The 24,245-nt window shown below is 39.5% G+C and overlaps 1 protein-coding gene across 1 annotated transcript; it reads left to right on the top strand.

Annotated features, from left to right (window-relative positions):
• Positions 1-1,921: 1,921 nt before the first annotated feature.
• On the top strand, positions 1,922-23,198 carry tspan7 (tetraspanin 7). Its single transcript, XM_078262268.1, has 8 exons — positions 1,922-2,055; positions 9,546-9,734; positions 10,063-10,137; positions 10,251-10,346; positions 10,605-10,760; positions 11,010-11,093; positions 18,098-18,183; positions 20,367-23,198. Exons 1-7 carry the CDS (start codon positions 1,990-1,992, stop codon positions 18,164-18,166), a joined length of 735 nt encoding a protein of 244 aa, XP_078118394.1. The 5' UTR covers positions 1,922-1,989; the 3' UTR covers positions 18,167-18,183; positions 20,367-23,198.
• The last annotated feature ends 1,047 nt before the right edge of the window (positions 23,199-24,245 follow it).

Here is a 24,245-nt window from a genome sequence, read left to right as displayed (position 1 = left end):
AATGGTTTTATCCTGTGTACAATGTATCCTGGTGACTTCAGGCTACTAATGAAGGAGTTTGTAGAATGTAACGATACACTTGTCCATTGTTGTTAGACCTGTTTTTCTTCATTGAAATATATATATCCTCTATTTATGAGGATTATGTTTTTGTTGAAAGGAGGTGTTGATTTAACTTCATGCTCATTTTGGAGACTGTGGCTCTGTTAAACTGTATTCCATAATACGGAGAGGTGTTTCTGTTATCTTCTATCATCTGTTAGCCTACCTTCATTGATATAAATAGATAGAAACACATGTCAGTATGAGGTTATATTTCCCAGAAACCAACTGTAACCATGTCAGCCACTCCTGGAGTTCTCAAGACCTCATTTCAGCTGTCCATGTAATATATGATCTCACTTCAGCGTGGGCTCCAAGACCGGGGTGGGGAGGAAGGTCCTCCAGACTCTGGAGGGCTTGAAGATAATGGAGAAGGACCTTCAACGGGTATGAGAGGTGAACACTGGGTTTGAGTCTGTGTTGTCGTGATTTTGATAAGTGGTGGATGTTTTTTTTTATCATGTGCAGTGGACTGAGACTTACCCCTCAGGGCCACGAGACCTGAATAGGAAAGGTAAGGACTAATAAGAATTAGTTCAGTTCAGTCACTGAAGCAACATACAAATAGACAAGGCAACAAAATACAAAGACATGAGTACAAAAAAGGTTTCCTGTATGTAATACACAACACAATTTACCACTACTGAGTTAGGCCTCTTTTGTGGGTAGACTATTATTTTCATAGAAATGTCCCAACATATGTTACACTTAAGGTATCCAACTTTAAATGTATACAAAGATTCCTCTGTTATTGTGCTAGGTACTTGTACTTTGAGTATTTCGATGTGAGAAGACCTGGTAATACTGCATACTAAGTAATTAGTATTAGTGCTTTGGAGGCCAATAGTGGTCCTGTATCAGTGGTGAAGATTAACTAAATACAGTTACTAAAGCGCAACACTTGATACAATTGAAAGGTACATGTACTTTACTAGTATTTCCATTGTATGCTACTTTATACATTTAAAAGGGAAATATTGTAGTTTTTACTTAACTACATTTATCAGACATCTGCAGTTACTGGTTACTTTGCAGATTAAAATTGTACATACAAACCTATAACCGGTTTATAAACTATCACGTATTAAGATATCCAAATTCATGTCAATTTTAAAGTGCAACATACTCCGATATTTTACTAAAGTAGCAATACAACAGTGTAGATATATTCTGTTTTATATTCAATTTTACTGCATTCAAATAGTTACTTAAGTAAAAGTACAAAAGTATTAGAATCAATATGTACTTGAAGTACCCAATGTAAATTACTATTATACAGAATATTTCAGAATAATAATTTCATTATAATTATTTATGCATTCATGTGTGCGTCACTGTAATGTTGCAGCTGGTGAAGGTGGGGCTAATTACATTATAATTATGTGCTAATTATATTTTGTATTAATCTGAATCTGCAAAATAACTATAGTAACTTATAGCCTAGCCTACTGTCAGATAAGTGTCGTGGAGTAAAAGGTACATAGGCTTATGGCCTCCATAATGTAGTGGAGATGAACCATAATGTAGCATAAAATAGAAATAATCAAGTAAAGTACCTCAAATTATACTTAAATGCAGTACTTGCAGTACAGAGTCAATGTACTTTCCACCACTGCTACTCTTAGGCCTACACACAAAAACCTTGATGAACCTTTATCATGCTTTTGGGGGAAAACATAATGGGCACATCATTGATTTGTCTCTAAAATAATCGATACTATCATTTGATACGACATAAATATATGATAATGTAACGCTCTGGCTGAGTGGTGCGTGTCTCCAGTGACGCGCAGTGTGGCTGCATCAGCGCACGGTTGCAACGCGACAGTTCGCAGAACGTTTTTTCTCCCGTTATTATCGCACAGTGGGTCTAACGTACGTTCCAGAATGGAGACTAAACCTGTCATCACCTGCCTTAAAACCCTCCTCATCGTATACTCCTTCGTGTTTTGGGTACGTAGCCTTTCGGTTTCTGTTTTTTTATATTGCACCATAATGTGTTTTTTTTATTGTTGTGCGTGATGAAGGGGTGGACAGTGGCAGCATCATCGACGGAATCATCATGCTGTTGTGTGACTATAACGCTAAATAAAAATCGCATTCTCAATTTAACGTTTAAAATGTGGATTCTATCGTCTTGTATTCTATTAATTGTGTAAAGCTTAAAGTTACACAAATGTATGGCTGCCGTGCGGTCAGTGGTGTGACTACATAGCACACATAGCATCATGGTTGTTGTCAGTCAGCGCGGAAGAGGATGGGAACATCACCGCAACGATTTAACTCTGTCTGACGTTAAGGGCCTAGTCTGTTTGATACGGCCCGTTTTAAGCCCATTTTCTCACCACATAATGTAACGTTACATTTTGGGGTCGTTGCTATAGATTCTTAAAGGGACCTTGCACCCTTATATATACTCCCATACATATACAATGCCAATACCCCAGCACACCTATTGATTCGAACACTATAGAAAATGCTTAAAAGTGCCTTAAACTGAGTGTCCAGAAAAACAGAAACAAGAAGTAGCCTACTCAGGGGTTTTACTTAAGTAAAAATAGCAATACCACAGTGTAAAAATAGTACTCCATTACAAATGAAAGTCCTACATTCAAAATCTTACTTAAGTAAAAGTAGTATTATTAGCAAAAGTACCTTTTTTGCAGCATAATGGTCACTGTGAGTACATATTATATTTGATGATTATTTATGCATTAAGATGTAAGCAGCATTTTTATGTTGTAGCTGCTCGAGAGTAGCAATACCACAGTGTAAAAATACAATACAATACTCTGTTACAAGTAAAAGTCCTGCATTCATAACCTTACTTAGGTAAAAGTAGGCTATATTAGCATCAAGGTACGTATACTTAAGTAAAAGTACTCATTATGCCCATTTCCGAAGAATATTTATATCACTGGATTATAATTACTGATACATTAATGAGTAAGCATCACTTTTTCAGATAAATGTAGAGGACTAAATAGTAACCTACAATATAGGCTTCCAAAATGTAATGGAGTAGAAATTTAAGTAACATAGAAATACTCAAGTACCTCAAAGAGACTACTACTATTGTAGTTGTATGTTTGCTGACACAAAATGTTGAAGTTGTACTTTGTGGTTGTGTTGTATTCAATATGTGTTATTGATTGATCTTTCAAAGGTTTTCTCAGTTTTAGATTAGAAAATGCCTTTCACATTGTTAAAGCCTAAAATGACGTCTACAAATTTTCTCTGACCAACTGTCCAAAACCCAAAGATATTTAATTTACTATAATGTAAGACAAGGCAAAGAAGCAAATCCTCACATTAGAGAAGCTGGATCAATACAATTGTGAGCATTTATGCTTGATAAATGTCTTAAATGATTATCAAAATAGTTGCCAGTGTTTCTAATATTCTGTCTACAAAGGTAGTTTTTTTTTTAGTGTACAAACATCCATGTGAACAAAAAGCAGGCAACATGTTTTGTGGACCTTGCAATTATCAGTGTGTGTGTGTGTGTGTGTGTGTGTGTGTGTGTGTGTGTGTGTGTGTGTGTGTGTGTGTGTGTGTGGACTACTTGATTTGAAATTCATAAAAAATGCTGTGTTCACAATGCTGAGCATGCAGTAGCTTATATAAATAATAATATTTGAAGAATAGATTCTGCTCATATTTTCACTGTAATAAAAGCTCCTTTTAGTAAGTGTCCTCAATATTTGAGCCAGCAGCACTTCAGAAAGCCTCTCTCAAACCAAATAAATCTGCTTCCAATTTTGGGATAAATTACTTTTGAGATTTACTTGAGATGTGAAATAGTATTTTCATATTCACTGTTTGGTTTTGGCTGCTTTGGATATGTCTTTGTTTACCTTTTGATTAGCCTACCAGCTGAGTCTTCACATATGATCTAGCATTTGGCCAAGCAACAATATGAATACGTAAGACAACATATAACCACAATACTGTGTGACTGACAAACATATTGATTAATTTAGTGCGGTTTTGACAGTTTCAGTAATTCCGGGTTATAGGCCAATTTCTGATAGCAGTCAGGCATAGCCAGAGTGGGATGAGCTTATAAGAGAACACGTGAAAGAGATTTATCTGTCCATAATGTGTTAAGAATCTGAAGAGTACCTTCTCTGCTTTCCTAAACTAACCCAGACGTCTGGGTGGAAACACAGAAGTTGAAATCAGCCTTTCAGTTCTGTGTTTACAAGGGCTTAAAAAGCAGAGCTGTGCTGTGTATCTCCGTGCATTGCAGACATGTGCCAGTGTCACTGATATGCACTTTTATATTTAGTCAGGATTGGAGCGTGTCTTTGCGCTCCCTTACATCTACAGCATCAGGTTTCAGATGTCTAAAGTGCAGAAGGGTCTCACAGCTCTGTGGCTCCATTCAACCCTGAGGGGTGAAGCAATGGAGCGGTTCGCTGGCAGTGGGAGAGCTGCCTTTAATGTCGGGCCATGGTTTCACTGTCATCAGCTTGTCGTGGCGAATAATGTCTTAAGTGTGAATAGCTACGTCGCCATACTTTGCACACTGGACGGTCATATGCAGAGCAGGTGGTAGAGTCTGTGTGGTGTCCTCGCCAGCATATTTTGTCATCGCACCTTCTGTTGCTTTATTAGGCCTGGGGAGGAAGAAGAGGAGGAGGAGGAGGAGGAGGGAAGAGGGGTGACCTGTTTTAAACTCTCAGCGCGGCCGGCCTAGCATTGAATTTCAAACAAAACATGCATGAGGGTGGGGGGTTCTCTGCTCCAGGGAGGAGAAAGGAGGCCTGAAGCTGTTTGGGATTCAGCAGCACACATGAAGTCTAGATGACTTGCCCCTACTCCTTGGACTTCATTTCCTTGTTGGCTTCAAAATGAACACTTTACTACTTTAATTTTCTGACGTTTTATAGACGAAATGATCAATTGATTACTTGACATTATATTCATTTGGCAGACACTTTGGTCCAAAGTATGGTTGGGCGATATGACAATACATACCGATATAAATTAGTCTATCGTCAGAGATTTTGACGTACCATTTAAATACCTCAATATCCATCCCTTTAATATCTCTGCGTCTTAGGCCAACCTCTCGTCACAGGTTGCAATAAAATGTCTACATAATGGTGTCTACACATGGTGGCCTGTTCAATCAAATTTTCAAATTGTGTTATATTAATACTTTTTAGTGGCCTGAAGATGTAAAACTTACCAGTAATTCACAAGCAAAAAGCAAAGATTAGTAAAAAGTCAGAAAAATTAACAATTTGTGTAGCAGAAATTGAGTTCTGCTTCTCTGTTTTTCATTTTTTGACCCCTCATATTTATTTTACGACTGCTTGGGGGCTCCAAGCCTCAGCTTGAGAACCACTGTATTAGCAAATTGTGGGCAAGGTTGCAAGGTCAGGTATTTAATTTACTGCATTAGCCATAAACAGACATTCCTGTCTGTTATCCATTAACAGTTTGTCAATACAATCTTACCTTGTCACAATATATGTATATACATATTGGGATAAAAAAAATACAATTAATGTACTGTGATAGATAATTTCATCCATGCCTCTCATCCCTAGTCTAAAGAAACTTACAATAACAACTAAAGGTGCATCCCTTTCAAACAAAGTTGTTCAGTTTCACTATTAAATGTGTTCATTCATTGGAGGAATATCTGTAAACTAATATTCTGTATAATTGAATTAGCTAAGGATAAGTAGGTCTATATTGCCCTTGTAAAATATGTAATAAGGACCAAGAACAACCTAAGATAGCCCCGACTAGTTAAAGCAGCACTAATCAATGTTTTCAATAGTAGTGGAGCATTTAGTAGCTAAAGAGCCAGATATTTCCCTCAGGAGTTGGATGAGACCAAAACAGAGCTAAAAGAAAGTGAAAATTGGACTTACATGTATCAGGTGACCAGAAACATGACTCCAAGTCAATGCTAATATTGCTGTTTTACTACTGCCACCAAGTGGCTACAAAGTTAAGCAAATTGCATCTGTGCTTGTCGGTTTAGATGAACCTGTGGAGCCAGGAGAGTACCTTAGTCTTTGACCATGTTTACCACGTTGTTACCATATTTAATTTAATATTTTTTAAGATAATTTCTTTTAGTAAGTATGCTTGGACTCTAGCATTTGTAATCAGTAGACAGATCCTCACTAGTCTCGCTTTGCCAGACCTTCCTTCACAGCGCTGCGGATGATGGCTAGTCCACACAGCATCCTGGGATGGGAGAAAAACGTGCTCTGGTTTATTGGCATTTCTTTCCAAAACCAATCACAATCGTCATGGGCGGCGCCAGGCAGAGCCACGGTGCCGCTGCAAAATAGCCTCAGGAAGGAACTTGTTTTGGTGGAACATGTGTACGTTCAAAGGTAGTTTTAGTCGTGCAACAGAAAACTCAGATTGGACAGATGGTCTAGCTAGCTGTCTGGGTTTACCCTGCAGAGATCTGAGGAGCAGTTAACCATAGTCCTCATAAATCAACCAGAGTTTAAAATTCCAACACAAAGAAAGCGTAAGGTAACGGACATCCGGCAGAGAAGAGAAAGAAATTTGGCAGAATTTCCAGCGGCAACAGAGCAATCCTGGAAGTGGAACGTTGTGGATATAGACTAGAGCCTCTAGTGCAGCACTAGTGTGTAGAGTTTTTACACTGCTGAACAAACAAAAGACACATAGAAAATGTAATCCGTGTACACAGCAGCTACAGTAGTAGAGGGAACAACAGGATGAGGATTCAGATAAAGAGATTACAAAAACAAACAGACAACTCTTGAGACTATTTTAAATAGAAAATCTACTCTACTTGGGTGCCTGGGTAGCTCACCTGGTAGAGTGTGCATCCATATACAGAGGCTTGGTCCTCAACGCAGCGGCTGCGGGTTCGGTTCTGACCTGTGGCCCTTTGCTGCATGTCATGCCCAGTGTTGGTAAGGATACTTTCAAAACGTATTGCGTTACAGAATACATGCCCAAAAATGTAATTTGTAATGTATTTCATTACATTACTCAATCTGAGTAACGTATTCTGAATACTTGTATTACTTCCACATTGAATTGCATTTTATAAGTGTAGGAATGCGGCCACAGCTGACTAAACAGGCCTATTCTAGTGTGTTCTTCTGTTCCAACTGGCTGAATGTGTACCTGAACAAGCAGATAGATTTTTATGTTTGTAGTCCCGAACTGCATACTACAAAAATCTAACCGCAGTCTAAGCTACCACGAGCTAATTTTAGCTAACATTAGCAAACATGTCAAACGGGGCTAGTCTTTCAACGGCTCTGGGGCTAGTAAATCAGCACGTAGGAGAATGTAAAGTCGCACGTCAACTATAAAATAGCAAGGTGACCAGTAAAACTACAGCAGCCGACTACCCTTGGCTAAAAATAACTTACTTTAAGATGCTTCTTCAAGTTGGAGGTGGAGGAATTTGGACGCTGAAAGGAAGTCGGTTGCTGGCAAGCAGAAGTTGCACTGCACAGTTATATTTCGTTCTCCCTTCTCTTTCTTTAATGTGAAATGCTGTTTGAATTTCCAAGATAGAAACGCATTCCTGCCCTGACTCTGTTGTGCCGGTTCCGGCTCCATCTCTACCTCTATCAGTGATCACGCAAATAGCAAATTTTTTCGTTTTCATATTGGGGCTTCTGAGAAATGCACGGAGTTGCGAGAGTGAATAAACCCGTGAAACAGAGAAGTATCGTCATGTAATCCATTGATTTCAACAATGTAACTGTATTCTAAATACCAACTATTTAAATTGTAACTGTAACGGAATACAGTTACTCATAATTTGTATTCTGTATACGTAACGCTGGTACATGTATTCCGTTACTCCCCAACACTGGTCATTCCCCCTCTCTCTCCCCTTTCGTGTCTAAGCTGTCCTGTTAAAAAATAAAGGCCTAAAATGCCAAAAATAATCTCAAAAACAAAATCGACTCTACTTTCAGTTCTCACTATGTGGTTTAGCTCCATCAAATGTCGTGCCACTAAGGATTTATCTACCTCGCATCTAACTACCCACAGCTCGTCAATAATACCCATTTTTACAGGTTTTGCTTACGTAATAGAAACCACAGCTACATGTTTATGTTATAAATACATAATTTCAAGACATAAAAAAGATTGATCAATACTAAAAATAATCGTTAGTTGCGGCCTTAAACCCATGTAATGTAATTTCAAAACATAGTTACTTTTAGCTTATGGTTTCCTCAGGAGCTGCCAGTGTGTATGTGTGTTTTTTCTCAAGGTAACCCTTTTTATCATTTCACCCTCAGCTGAAACTCATCGTCCTTGTGTGTCTTAGTGTTGATATGGAAATTTGTGTGTGGATGTTTGCATGATTTATTTACACAGCTAGTAGTAGTAATTCTCAAACCTCTCTCACTGTGGTAAAGTCTAAAAGGCTACTTATACCTGTGGTTAAACACGACCAAATCCAGAACAATACAGCAAAGGACAGACTGATGATTTGTCATGGTCAGAAACCTTTGCCCAGTCATTATGTACACTCTCTGCCAACGGGGCAAAGTGCAAATGTTGTTAACACAGTCATTAATCTGCTGAGACCTGTTTACAGTAAGCTATAGTCAGAGCTTAAACAAAGCATGACAGCCTAAGTTTATGCAAATACAGTATATAATGTGTTGTTTTTTTTTGTTAATCATACATTATTGTCATTTTTTCCTAACGTGACATTAAGCCTCAGGACATTGTTGACTAATTGTTAAGAGGGAACATTTATTCAAAGAGCAAAACTGATGTTCAGTCATACTGGCTCATTTTCTGCTAAGAGCTGAGAGCATTCTTGTCATCAGTTTTCGAGGTTCCAGGGTGCACAGAGACATTTTGTACAGACGGCTCCCTCTCTAGTCAGAAGGGCTGGCAGCAGGACGGCGAACAGCCTCTTCTTGGAAAGGAGGGAGGTTAGGATGATGAGTTGGCCCTCACCAGAGTCAGATCATCAGCAGCCGTTCCACACCCCGCTCTCTTTCCAATGCCAGTAAGACATACCCAGCTGAGACACACGCCGCTTCAGCTGCTTCGTACAACACCCTCTTTTATCCGCAGCCTTCATTTGAAATGCTAAGATAGGCGCAACAGGAGGAAGCGTTTCGCCTCTGATCAAAGAGCTTCTTTGATATGCCCCCTTTTTTTTCTCTCTCTCTTCTGTCTGTGTGTTTGTGCAGGCATATTCATAAAGGGGATAGCAGGTGATTGCTATCCCAAACGGCAGATACATTTGTGTCTCCTGCCTGCCGTCTCCTCCTCCTTACTCTAATTGCTCTGCTTTTTTGTTCCACCTTGATCCACTTTCTTCTCCTCCCCCTCGCCACGGCTGCTAAAACACAGCTATTGTAATCTCACAGAAGTGCAGAGATAAAGGCCTGTTCCCTGCTGTCATTCTTGTTACATCCATCTCTCCAACTCCCACCCTCTAGATAACAGGAGCCATCCTGCTGGCAGTGGGAATATGGGGGAAGGTGATGCTGGGCCCGTACATCTCTCTGATAGCCGATAACTCCACCAACTCCCCGTACGTCCTCATCGGCACCGGGACCGTCATCATTGTTTTTGGCCTGTTTGGATGCTTTGCCACCTGCAGAGGAAGCCCATGGATGCTGAAGCTGGTGAGAGGCTGTAGGGGGAAGGGTGGGGTGCATTATTGCTTGGAGAGATGCTGCTTAATTAGCCTCAAGCCACATTATAAAGGGAATAATGGTTGACCTCTATCCTGTGGAGAGGGATCAGAAATCCAATAGATGCTACAGGACACTTGTTACAGTTAATGGTGTGTGTGTGTGTGTGTGTGTGTGTGTGTGTGTGTGTGTGTGTGTGTGTGTGTGTGTGTGTGTGTGTGTGTGTGTGTGTGTGTGAGCACAGGCAAATGATGCACTAAGGCAGAAGGTTTTCATGCAAACTATGCAAATCTCCCTCTTCCTTCTCCTCTCTCTGTAGTATGCCATGTTTCTGTCGCTCGTCTTCCTCGCTGAGTTAGTGGCTGGGATCTCTGGATTTGTGTTTCGCCATGAGGTCAGCATGCATGCAACACACCACGTGACAACAAGTCTCACACTAAAGCTGTGTAAAGCACTCTTATGCTGTTAATGTGTGGGATTCTGTGCGTATCTGTTTGCATTCTGCAGATAAAGGGAACCTTTCACAGGACATACACTGACGCCGTTCTGAATTACAACGCTGAGGATGAGGCGAGCCGTGCTGTTGATTACTTGCAGCACACGGTAAGTCCCCCGTGACACAAAATCATCAAGGTGAAACCGTTAATACATGCATCAGCAGCACACCAAAAAACAACCCTGAACACTAAAGGTTTGATTTTTCTAAAGGATAGCAAATCTTTTTCTTATTGTCAACAAATCTCATGAAGACCAAAAACTAAAATGTATTTATTCTTTAAAAAAACATATAAAAATACTACCAGCCTTCTCTTTTAATCCTCATTTAAATTTCTATGCTCTCTCTTTTCTGTGCATTTCAAGCTGCGTTGCTGTGGAGTGTATAACTACACTAGTTGGTTTGGCAGTGTGTATTACCCATCCAACGGCATTCCTGCCAGCTGCTGCTTTAACTCCTCTGACTGCAAACCAGAAGACCTCCGCAATGCAACTCTAGCCTTGAACAAGGTCTACCACCAGGTCAGTATGTCATTGTATTTTCTGCTAGGTACTTTATGTAGTTTATGAATCTCACCATTCAGAACATAACTGTATTTACATCTGACAGAAGGAACTCATTCACCTTTTTAAAACCATCTCCCTCCTCCATACACTAACAACTGCCTCAGATAGTCTCCCAGATATTCATCTTGCCCCTAATTTGCACATATAACATATAACACGTCCCTGTACCTTCCTCTGCAAACTAACATGCCCCCTGTGTTTCAGGGCTGCTACGAGCGGGTCACTTCATTCATGGAGACCAACATGGCCATTATTGCAGGAGTGACGTTTGGGATTGCCTTCTCACAGGTAAGAGAAGTTTATGTTTTGCAGGTGATGATGTTTTTTAGCATTAATAAATTATTAACAAGTTTAATATAGAGACATGATTACTGAAAACAAGCCAGACAATTGCTAATAAGATGAACAGACACATCTTCTAATCCCTTTAACATTGTGTGCTGCCAGCTTTGGCGCTACAGGAAATCTGATGGATTGCTTTATAGAAAAAAAGAAGAGATATTATTTAAATTGCCTTTTTTGTGAAAGAAATTTTGACCTGAAGGAAAAGCACAAGTTAATGTTATTAGTAACACCTGCGTTTTTATAACTATGACCGATCAAAATCTCTGCTGCGAAAAAGGCCAATTGCATGAAACAAGTACCTGTCTAAATTGCCAGAAATAGACAACTATAGTTTAGTCAAAATGCACAGGCTCATATCCTTTTTTTTGTTACAATAATAATGTTTTTTTTATACAGTACCTTTTACAGAACATGTCACAAGGGTAAAAGTGTTGAGTAAAATAAAAATAATTATATTTATATATATATATATATATATATATATGCATATATATATATATATATATACATACACATATATTATATTATATTATATTATTATATAGCTGCTTTTTAAAAGTGTCAACAGAGACCCGGAATGTATAACAATAGGAAGGGCGTTCCACAGTGTCAGAGCCATCACTCCAAAGGCACGGTCACCTTTTGGTTTTAGTCGAGCGTGAGGGACAACCAGTAAGCCCTGGTCAGAAGACCTAAGTGACCTACTGGTGAAGACGGTCAGAGATGCACACAGGTGCCTGACCATGCAAGGCTCTATATGTCAGAACAAGAAACATTAAATGAATCCTGAACTTGATAGGAAGCCAATGTAAAGAGGATAAGATGGGAATGATGTGAGTCGTCCTGCTGGTCCTGGTCAACAGCCTTGCAGCAGCGTTCTTAACCAGTCGTAGACGGTCCAGGGACAACTTGCTGAGACAGGTGAAAAGGGAATTGCAGACTGCCCGGGATTATACAAAAGCGTGAATGATCAATGATGATTCAATATGCGATTATTTTTTAAGCTCTTTGTCTTCTGTATTATTCAACAAAGACAAGCAATAAATCATTGTATAGTATGAACAACACAAGATTAGATAGATTAAACTAACTGTTCTTTCCTGGAGGCCAGGCCTCGATGTGATGATGAAATTAGGTGATGCATGAATTTATATGAATGACATCTTTTATTTAACTACTTCAATCACAGTAGTATATTGCGCACTGACCACCTGGTGTAAACATTCATATGCAGGGTCGCCATATAGGGGGGGAAAGTTAGGACAATTCCAAGGGCCCATGACTGACAGGGGCCCCAAAAAATAGGTAAAAACTAATATAAAATTATTAAACCATCATCATTCAGTATATATATTTCAAATATAATAATAAAATTAATGATTTCTTTGTTTTTACTTGTTTTTGGCAGTAAAAGTTAAATATCCCCATTGACCAAAAAGTAAACATCCATATTGACCGACCACCCCCCTGTATCTGCATGAAATGGTTTGGTCCTGCCTTAGAGCACTCAGACTCAGTGACGGTGTTTAGTTGCAGTCAGTAGACGCGCCAGAACTACAGTGACCACAATGTTGCCAAGTAACGTTAAATCAAAATCTGGTTTTCAAAAAAGAAAAGAGAGAGAGGAAAGACAAAGGAAAGGGTGTCAAACTGTAACCCAGTTTTTCACCAAGAAAGGTGGGTAGCCTATAGTCTGTGAGTGGTATTAACCTGTAGGCTTAATGTCCATAGTGAAATAAGCTAGCTAGCTACAGACTAGTGTTAGCCTACATTTAATCACCATTTAAACAGTGCAGGGAAACGTTTAGCAAGATATTCATATTAAATCATTGTCCCTGCCCCTTTTAGTAGACTTAACAACAGATGAGTCAGCAGCACCCCAGTCTCCCCCTAACTCTGCCCCTCCCTGTCCAAGTGAAGAAGGTGAGCAACATTGTGTTCAATGACATGCCAGTTAGCATCATTGCAGGGACTCTGTGGGGATTTCTCTGTCTCTCTTGCTCTTTTTACCATTACAAAAAAGAAAATTAAATATTTATTAATGACTATTGAAATTCAATAGTTATTAATTCAAACACATTAATAACAATTATTTTCTCACATAATGATCATTATGAAATACCTACTGTCTGTACTGGATGCTGGACAGTTGGAAACAGGGAGTAGCTTACCTGAGCCTGCATGTAAGATACAGACAATATTAACTGTATTGAACTACAAGAAGCAAGACAGTTGCAAGCCTTTAATTAGAGTTATGTAAAGCTTTTGATGGGACAGTTAGGTCCTAGAGATGTGGTGACAACAGCTGCGTAGAAGGGGCCCAATTTGAGTTTTTGTCATGGGGTCCAAAATTCCTGGCGGCGCCCCTGTTCATATGAAAGTCAGAAACAAATCACACTAAAGTGCCGATTGCAGAAATATAAAAACAAATATGTAGCTTTACCACACTTAGTAGTATTTAGATTATTTAGTTGATTGCACATTTTAAATACTGTCTCCAGCCCCTCCCTCCTCTCATGAAGTTGCGTGCTGCGTGCATGACAGCGTCACAACATTGCACTTTCTCAGAGAGGCTATCGTTACGTTAGTAGTAGCATGTTGCTGGTGTTCTTGCCGTGGGATTAACTGTACTAATAAAACCGTTGAAACAACGCAGCCACGCTGCTGTGAAAGCTCCCCGAACGTCATTTATCAGAGTCTGGTTATTACCCCTCTCCTCCACTCCATAGATTTATAACGGAGCTAGCTAACTGGAGCTAACCGCTAATCAGAGCTAATGGTTGCTAACAGAGCCTTCAGTTCTGCGTGCCTGTATCCATTAACTGCATGTATGGATTCAAGCCCGAATAAAACCCTTCATTTTATTAAAATGGCTGTAAAAGTTGCAACTAAAAGTTGTTTGAATGACCGAAATCTACTCAAGGTACGGCGTAGCGTTAGCGTGCTAAGTTGACGCTTTCTCTGCAGAGTGTAGACTGATTTGCTCTCCTGAGTCACGTGACCAAATCGCAGCCTTTGCGATTAGGAAATCGCGTTTTAACATATCGCAATATAATTGCAAATGCAATTAATCGTTCAGCCCTAATCTGAAGCAACGATAAGTTAAATTAAAGCTGCAAGCAGCGATGGATGGGCCCTCACTCCTCTGCGCGCGTCGGGGTTACCGGCGTTTGCCGCTCCTTGCGACCGTGCATTTGGGCGGCAATCAGACACTGCAAATCATCACCAATGAAAAGGGAACTCCCTGCTGAGTTCAATGATACCTCACACAAGACTCTACGTCATACAGTTCATTAGCTGTGACAGGGGGCGTGGCCAACACATAGGGGTCGGGGCAAACCTTTACCAATTAAAAAGAAAGTCTCTGCTGAGTTCATTGATACCTCACATAAGGGTCTACCTTAAACGGGTCACCAGTTATGAAAAGGGCGTGGCTTAAGCATAGGGGGCGGGCCAAACCATCACCAATCAAAAACAAACTCTGCTGAGTTCAATGATACCTCACACAAGACTCTACCTTAAATGGTTCACCAGTTATGAAAGGCGGCGTGGCTTAAGAATAAGGGGCAGGTAAAACCAATGAAAACCAATGAAGAAGGAACTCTGCTGAGTTCAATGACACCTCACACAAGACTCTTCCTTAAATGGGTCACCAGTTATGAAAGGGGGCGTGGCTACAGCATAGAGGGCGGGCAAATCATGACCACTGAAAAAGGAAGTCTCTGCTGAGTTCAACAATACCTCACACAATACTCTACCTTAAACAATTCAAATGTTATGAACAGGGGCGTGGCTTAAGCATAGGGGGCGGGCCAAACCATCACCAATCAAAAACAAACTCTGCTGAGTTCAATGATACCTCACACAAGACTCTACCTTAAATGGTTCACCAGTTATGAAAGGCGGCGTGGCTTAAGCATAAGGGGTAGGTCAAACCATCACCAATGAAGAAGGAACTCTCTGCTGAGTTCAATGACACCTCACACAAGACTCTACCTTAAATGGGTCACCAGTTATGAAAGGGGGCGTGGCTACAGCATAGGGGGCGGGGCAAATCATGACCACTGAAAAAGGAAGTCTCTGCTGAGTTCAACGATACCTCACACAATACTCTACCTTAAATGATACAAATGTTATGAAAGGAGGCGTGGCTTAAGCATAGGGGGCGGACCAAACAATGACCAATGAAGAAGGAACTCTCTGCTGAGTTCAATGACACCTCACACAAGACTACCTTAAACGGTTCAAATGTTATGAAAGGGGGCGTGGCCTGAGTGAGTGGGCGTGGTTAACGTATAGGGGGCAGCTCAGTATAACATGTAGACCACACATTATAAGTTTCATGTAAATCGGATGATGTTTGTCATATAAGACCAGAGCTGTATAGTAACGAAGTAGAACTACTTCGCTACTGTACTTAAGTACTAAAAAGCTATATCTGTATTATTTTTTTCTCCTACTTCCACTTTTACTTGAGTACATATTTTCGATGAGTTTAATACTTTTACTCCGATACATTTTTTATGTGCTGCATCGTTACTCGTTACCGTTGTGAATTCCTCACTTCTACGGAGACTCTGTAGGTTACAGTAGTGTTAGTTACGTACGCTAATAACGTAAGTTACGTAAAAAATCCCCGAGATCGCGTCATGTTTCTTTTCATTATGGTGATCACCCGTTCAGAAGTCAGAGACAATGTAAATTTGTACTCTTTCTATTTAGCCATTGTTGCAGCAGATTAAGCTATTCCTGAGTTGTTTCAGTCTGAAATGAGTACTGAATGTTTTCATCCTGTGATGTGAAGCTGCTAGTTTATCTGTGTTTTGCTAGCTTGCTAACTTTCCACTAGGCTACATCACACATTTTATTTCAGTATTTGTTAATAAGTGATTAATAACCCACTGTTGTATCAGATAATAGCAGTTATAACAGCTGTGACATTAATGTACCTTTTTGGGTTCATTTCAGAAACTTCCTTCATATATCCAGCAACGTACAGCTTGTGACTGCCTGTAATGCACCGTCTTAATAACAAATAAAAAGTTGAACTCCAAAAATATGATATTCAAAATTTGACTGCTTTCTTTAATAACTACATAACACAATACTTGTACTTTTACTTTTAGTATTTGAGTAGTCAATTTTAAAATAAACTACTTGCAATACTAAAAGTAGTTTACAAAAAATACAAAAAATGCTGAATACTTTAGTACTTCCACTTAAGTGGGGTGCTTAAAGAGCACTTGTACTTTTACTCAAGTATGGGTCTCTAGTACTTTTTTACACCTCTGTATAAGACGCATTTCCTGTTGCCAGCGGAGGGGCTCTTTGACCAAAAGTCAATTTTGGCCTGTAGATGTCCTCAGGCCTGGACCCTTCTCAATCGTGAGAAATTTCGGGCAGATACAACAACGTACACTCAAGTTACAACAACTTCTTTGTTCAAAGCTAAACACTCAAAATGGCTGCCACCCCACGCCCACACCGTTTGACGAAAAGTTTTTCTTTTAATAACTTTTGGTGTTGAGATGATTCACACCAAATTTGAAGTCCATCGGATGAAATCTCTTGGAGGAGTTTGTGAAAGTATAGCACCTTGACTTTTAGGCCTACTTCCTGTTGCCACTAGGGGGCGCTATGACTTTGAGTTAATTTTGTCGGGTAAATGTCCTCAGAGTTAGAGTCTTATGAATCATGAAAAGTTTCGAGGCAATTGGACAATGTACACTCGAGTTACACCATCTTCCTGTTTTGATGGCGAAACGCACAAAATGGCCGCCCCGCCACGGCCACGCCCTATGACGAAATTTTTTTATTTTAACAACTTTTCATCTTTAACGTCTTAAGATGGTACAGACCAAATTTGAAGTTGATCGGATGAAATCTCTAGGAGGAGTTTGTTAAAGTACGATGTGGAAATGGCCAAAAACGCACAAACTTTCAATTCAAAATGGCGGACTTCCTGTTGGGTTTAGGGTATGGCTCCAATGACGTTTTCTGTGCGTCTTGACATGATAGATATGTGTATCAAGTTTCGTGAGTCTACGTTAAACGTACTGCAGGGGCTCAATTTATTAAATCTTGTAGGGGGAGCTAGCGAGCCATTTTTGCGCGCCTATTCCCGAAACCCTTAAAATACGTAAATTTTCACCAGTCTTGATGCGACCGCCAAATTTGGTGAGTTTTTGAATATGGTAAGCCCCTCAAAAAGGCAATTCATTTGCCGGGAAAATAATAATTCCTTCAGTTTCAATAGGGCCTTCACCGCTGTTGACGCTCGGTCCCTAATTAGCTTGTCAAAGCTCAGCAAAATTGAACTCAATGCAGATTTACTTTGTCTAATTTAGTCTAGATTTCATTTAATATAATTCGCCATTATTTCGCCACAAAATCCAGGTTCAAATGCTGGTGTGACCGTGCCATTTCAGGCTCTAAATCAAGCCTAACACTCAACACAAACTTAAACTGAATTTTGTATGCTTCAAACCACGTAGTTCATATGAGGTGTCGTCTAAAGGCAGAAGTGTTTATAGCTGTTTGATACGGCCACACTTGAAGGCAAGATGAAAAACTTAGAAAGGCATAAGATGCAGTGAATGATACAAATAGGGAAAACGATAAGGACCTCCGTCTTATCTGCAGTGAACTGTAAAAAGTTGTTCTTTTCGTCCTTAATTTGAAGTCAGACAATTGTGCCAAACAGTCAGTTTGTCAGGCTCAGGCTTAAAAGAGACATAGAACTGGATATCATCAGCGTAACAGTGATACGAAATACCAAATAACAATGCTAGAGGGAGGAAAGAGATACTAGTAGCACCATCATTCTTACAACAGGAATGCAAAGTAGTCAAAGGAAATTATGTCTTCATTTTGAGAAAATGTTAATGCGTATATTTTTGAATCCCAAACATGAACTAAACCAAAAGCCTTCTCTGTCTATCTTTCAGCTGATTGGCATGTTGCTGGCCTGCTGTCTGTCCAGGATCATCACAGCCAATCAGTATGAGATGGTTTAGCTGATGTGACGTGGCAGGTGAGAGACATTTAAATAAATGCACAACACACACACACACACACACACACACACACACACACACACACATTTAGAGTAACAGCTGCAATAATCAATATTTGTTATATTTATGAATACAATTGCTAAGATAATGTAAAAGGTGTCACTCTACAGACATCTCTATAGCCTGGTTGACACCAGACCCTTCTCAGTTGTAACTGAAAATGGGTCTGGGGAACGTTCATTCACAGCTCATTTCCAAAGGGGCGTCACCAACAGACGGCGCTCAAATGGACAATGCACAATTGGATAGTTCTTCAACCAATCAGACCAACGATCCAGGTGACGTAGCAGTGACAGCGGCATCAATGGGTTGCTGCGCTTCGATGTTAAATGTAAACAAAAAGCTGCTTGCCGTCGCTGCGCTATCATCATCGTGTAAAGCCTGCCCCAGCGGTTGTGATTGGTGCCTCGATTTGGAAAAATTGGAAATGGGCATGAATGGGCACTTGGCCAGATTGACTGGCAGAACAAATCTCAGATTTGCCGGAAGTTCGTCAGGGTTTTCCCAGGCTAGAGTTTTTAGCCTTTCAGCACAGTTTTCTAAGGTGATAGTAGTAGTAGTAGTGGTAGTGTTTTTGCTGCTCCCAAGTGGCCTTAAAATTAATTAATGCTGGTTTAATTAAAGGTGCAATATGTCATACTGACAGCTGGCGTTTAAAATGGTTAATGTAGTCCAAATTCAAAATATTGGAGAGAGTTTTCTCCACAGGCCCCTCCTCCCCAGGCTCGAAGTTCACGGGGGTTGCCAGGTTGAGAACGCTGAACACAATGTCCCACAATGTCAATGTTAGCTAGATGCTAGTCTTGCATTACCAGACATTACTTCACAGTGCAGCGGAATAGCTAGATGCTGCTATGTTGACGGCCATGAAAGCCCATGCTCTCGCGGAGCTCTGTACACGGCTGACAGCCACCCTTTCTCGGCTAAACATAACAACAACCGCTAAAAAGACAGCGACCTCGCCGTCGTCTGTACCCAGATCACAGTCACTATTTGTTGGCTATGGCCTCTGAACAGAAGCGGGGAAAGAATTTAGGCAGGGGGGAGATTTTCGTTTCTATTACTTTCCAGACCCCGTTATGTAAAACATTAAATAAACATATAGCCTTTCTACACTGCTTGTCTATACACTGTACATTACACATTATGGTTGCAATTCAGTTTGTAACAAAGTGGGAATCATCTTACTGTCCAACATATAACCATGAAGCTGGCGATAGTAACGCTAACCACAAGAATATTCCATAACGTAACATACCATACATTGCAGAGCGACCTGTAGAGAACGTAAGCTCTGTCCCAATTCAACAATTCAGGCTACAAGGTTGTTATGCCAAAGTTAAACTGCATGTTTCCATTATGAGGAAGTCCAACTTGCGGTTTCTGTCATATGTCTGTCACTGTGGTTGTAAACAGCTTGCCCGGTCCTCTGGTAATGTTAGCAGTTAGCGTGTTAGCATAGCGGCGTTAGCCTGCACCAGTCAGGATAATTTCACCGGCTGTGTCTCAATTTTTTTGCGAGTAACTCACTCAAGTACTGTATATTATTTATTGCGAGCACACAAATGTTGAAATTAATGAAAATGCCCATCCCGGCTACGAGTAACGTTAGCAGTGATAAATTAGCTTAAAGCTCAACGCTTACCTGTTCAGGAGGAAATTAGCCAACTCGGCGTCCTTTTGGGCTGTAAGCCATCTTTTAAATGCATCTCCAATATTTACCTGTGTTTTACCACATCTCTGGTCATGCAACTGTTTAGAAAGATGCAGAGTTCTTTTCAGTCGGGTAGAATGAATCTTTCTCCATCAATCCAGTTGCTGCTACCACGGCTGCAGCATGTTGTTTTTGCGTGTTTGCGTTTCATGTCTGGAAACCCAGGTGTCAAAATGGGCAGTTGACAACAACACAGAGGCCAAAATAAAAACTGACATTCCGTCCTGGACAGGAAATTTCAAAGAAGAAAATGCTGGCTTTAGCATTGTTATCAGAGAAGATAGTATTTCAACTTAGCATGTTTCCTTAATATCTGCTTGGTGACATATTGTGGTAGTTTTTTGATTTAATACAGTAAATATATTACATATTGGACCTTTAATACACAAGTAACTCTTTCTTTCTGTTGTGATTTTGTCTTTTAAGGAGAAGAAGAGACAAAGACACATGACGAGAGTAAATTCCCAAAACACTATCACACGTCTGAATTGGAATTGACCTCCCTCCGTCTCTCTGCCTGTGATCTTCATGTAATATCTTAATGTATCTTACTGTAAAGCACCATTCCTTGACTCACTGCTGTTCTATACCACACATCCCACCGCTGCTTGATGTATAAGTTGCTCATTAGCACATATCTCGGATCAATACAGCCTACAACAAGCAGGTAGACCAGAGTTGTTTGTGTTGACGGCGGTGTTGGTCTCAGATAGGCGTTTGGGTGAAACTTGGCTTCTCTGTTGGCTGCAGCATGCTCCACCGACTGTCATCAGAAGACCACTGCACATCTTTGTACAGAATGACGTTACTAAAGCTTGAAAGTTTTGAAAAATGTAATAGATAGGTTTAGTTTTGCATTTAACTTTGCTATTGCTCACCATTGTATATTCCTATGGTTGTGACATTTTTTTTAACTGATCTTGTGTACTGAGGTGGATAGTTTAAGTTTATATGAAAAATAAGGAAACTGACAAAGGAGAGAAAAGGAAGGATTGTGGAAGGATTAGTGCATTTTTACCTGTAAACGAGGTACACTATTTCTTTGACTGGATATTTTATCCCAAAAGCAGATTATGATGTACATTATGTGTTAAAATTATAATTCAGTATCAATTAATGGGATAAATACACAAGAATACAGATTCTGAATGAACTGTCAAACACCCTCAGTAACTTAAAATAACGCTCAACTTTCCCTAATTTACAGCTCCTACATACACTTATGATACTTAATGTAACTTAATCTCTTTTTGGAGATTTTGTATTCCTCAAGAAAAACAAACACATAATGTCAGTTGAGACACAAATCTGTTACAATATAGACTGAAGGCCGGGTCACACCAGAAAGTAATGTTACAGTATCTCTGACTCTAAAGACATGATAAGTTCAAACCGTTTATTCAAAAGACGGAGTTGTACCATCGACTCCTGTCTCACAACTGTTTGCGAGACCATTTCATGGAGAAGTTTATACTCAGAAGGGTAAATAAAGATGGATCATGCAACACACAGCTAAAATGCTACAATAACTTCCTCAGTGTTGGCACTCACTTGTTCCCCTAAAGGTCAGTTCTGGTAATACATCTGTCCAGATGACTTGTTATTGGTCAACAGCGCAAATTAGCTTGTCATAGCTCAGCAACATTAAACTCAATGCAGATTTACTTTGTCTAATTTAATCTAGATTTCATTTAATATAATTCGCCATTATTTCACCACAAAATCCAGGTTCAAATGCTGGTGTGACCGTGCCATTTTAGGCTCTAAATCAAGCCTAACACTCAATACAAACTTTAACTGAATTTTGCATGCTTCAAACCACGTAGTTCCTATGAGGTGTCGTCTGAAGGCAGAAGTGTTTATAGCTGTTTGGAATGGCCACACTTGAAGGCAAGATGAAAAACTTAGAAAGGGATAAGATGCAGTGAATCATACAAATAGGGACAACAGCTCACACTCTTTCTTGTCAAACACATTCATAATGTTACACCCATTGTTAGATGAAATGTAACTAAGCTTGCTGCTTGATGATCCAACAAGCACGTCATTTGAAGCATACTGACACCTTAGTAATGTTTCAGTTATGGTTTCAGTACTTGTCTTTCTGGTTTATGGAAAAGTAACTGACTAAATAAAAAAAATAAAATTAAGATTAAGTTTTAAAAAGCAACAGCTGAGAATCTTGTTTTTGTCGATCTCCAATGGTTAAAGTTCTCACTTTGTTGTAGTGATGTACAGGTGTACCTGACATCACTGTTGGGCGTGGTTACAGGTACAACAATAAAAGGATTCTGGGTGTTAATAACAAGCTTTTTAACCAGAAGGGGTCAGTGAAACACAGATTTCAGTTTGTTGGGGTGATATCAAATCATATCAATTGTTTTCTCCTGGAATATAATGCCAGCTGGGTGTTGACAGTGACAGAAGTCGACGTGAGAGATACGCAGGACTCCAACAGTGTTCATCTAGTATTTACAGTATTCTATGTAGTGCATCAACATGCCATCATCACCCTCATCATCACTTGTAGATATTTATGGGAAATGTAATTTATATAATGTAATGGTTCTCATTCTAATAAGCTAATCGGTAAAAAAATGTTGTGTCACAGTTTTGATTCCGCACCTTGTGCTGTTAATCTGTATTTGTTATAGTTTATAGGACTCGCACTGGAAAAATAATTGTGGCCAACGTTTTGTTGAAAATAACATGCACATGTAGATGTTTCAATTTAGCTGTATATTTATTATGGTTTGGTTGGCATTAAGTTTGTTTTACCAAGTGATTTTCTCTCTCTTTTTCAATGTGAGTGTGTGGGGTTTTTGTGTGTCTTTATTTGACTGTGTCCTTAACCTTGAGTGTGTATTTTCTGTGTGTGTGTGTGTGTGTGTGTGTGTGTGTGTGTGTGTGTGTGTGTGTGTGCGTGCGTGTGCGTGTGTGTGTGTGTGTGTGTGCGCATGTGTGTGTGTGTGTCTGCGTGAGAGAGCGTCTAGATTTTGTGGATCATGTTATATTCAATTTTGGTCTGTGTTTGGTTGTGGCTTTTCAAACCTTTTTGCTTTTAAAGCTGAACATTTATTTAGTAAATGTATGTTTTCCAACACTGAAACTTATTTTTTCCTTCCCCAAACTGATGTTGTCCTGTAAATACTAAATTGTAATACCATCCTGCTTACACATGGGGTCACCAGACACTCAAAAAGAATAGCACCATGCTGTCTACTATTGACTAAGTCACCATCAGTGGTCTTATTATCAATAAATATACAGAATAACAATTGTGTTTAGCGTTTGCTCATTTTGCTACGATGGAGACAGCTCTGTACATTTTAAACGGAGAGTTAAACAGGTGTTGTATTATATGTATTTATCTAATCTACACTGGTATTTGTCACTTCAAGTGTTCTCCTAGTTCAGTCCCCTACTAAATTATGAGACTACTACAAAGGGCTGCTGTATTAGTCTTTTTTTTGTAATTTGAACAATATATTTTACTGATTTATTAACTGTTTTATCAATGTGAGAATGTAAAAAAGAAGTTACTGGGCTGATCCCACACATTAATCAGGACAAATTATATTTTTAGCTGCAGGATTAGTGTTAGAAGAGGTTGGGTTAAAAGTTAAGTAATGTTGAGAGTAGGCTAAGTGTGGATAAACATATGTGTAGGTGTACTCTTTATCAGTTTGGTGTGGGATAATAACAACATGGGACTTAAGAAATAGACTGCTAGGTTTGCATACGAGTTGTCAGGTAACAGAGCACCACATGCAGCGAGGCCAATATGCTTGGGCTTGATTTCCCTCTGCTCAATGCAGGAGACAAAAATTCAAATGAAGATTCCCTTTTAAAACAAAAGTCACCTTGAGTTGTTGATATAGCCAATTTGCCCTAACTATAATTATAAATATTTAGGACTAAAAAAAATAAGGTCTACAGACAATTTCAACTTGTCTGTGATTGACAAAGTAAGATAATATACATACTTTAATCAAACTAACAAACTAACAATTAAACCAGTGTTATTATACAGTAGCAAACTCCCAGTTTAAATGCTTGTAAGAGAAGAACATTCACAAAGTCAACAGAAACACAACAACCAATTGATGCTATAAATGATATAGGATTCATAAAGAGCTAAATAACTGAGCAGCTCTTGCACAATGATGACAAACCAAATAATACATAATCTGCACATCATATGACACCCTCTATCCTGGACAAGATGGGGAAAACAGGAAGAAACCTCAAGGAGGTATCCCTTTTCAAGGACGGACTGTCGTGCAATAGATGTTGTGGCGAATT

This window comes from Sander vitreus, chromosome 11, assembly GCF_031162955.1.
Source record: "Sander vitreus isolate 19-12246 chromosome 11, sanVit1, whole genome shotgun sequence".
Classification (NCBI taxonomy): Eukaryota; Metazoa; Chordata; class Actinopteri; order Perciformes; family Percidae; genus Sander; species Sander vitreus.
This window is presented reverse-complemented; position numbering and strand designations above follow the sequence as displayed.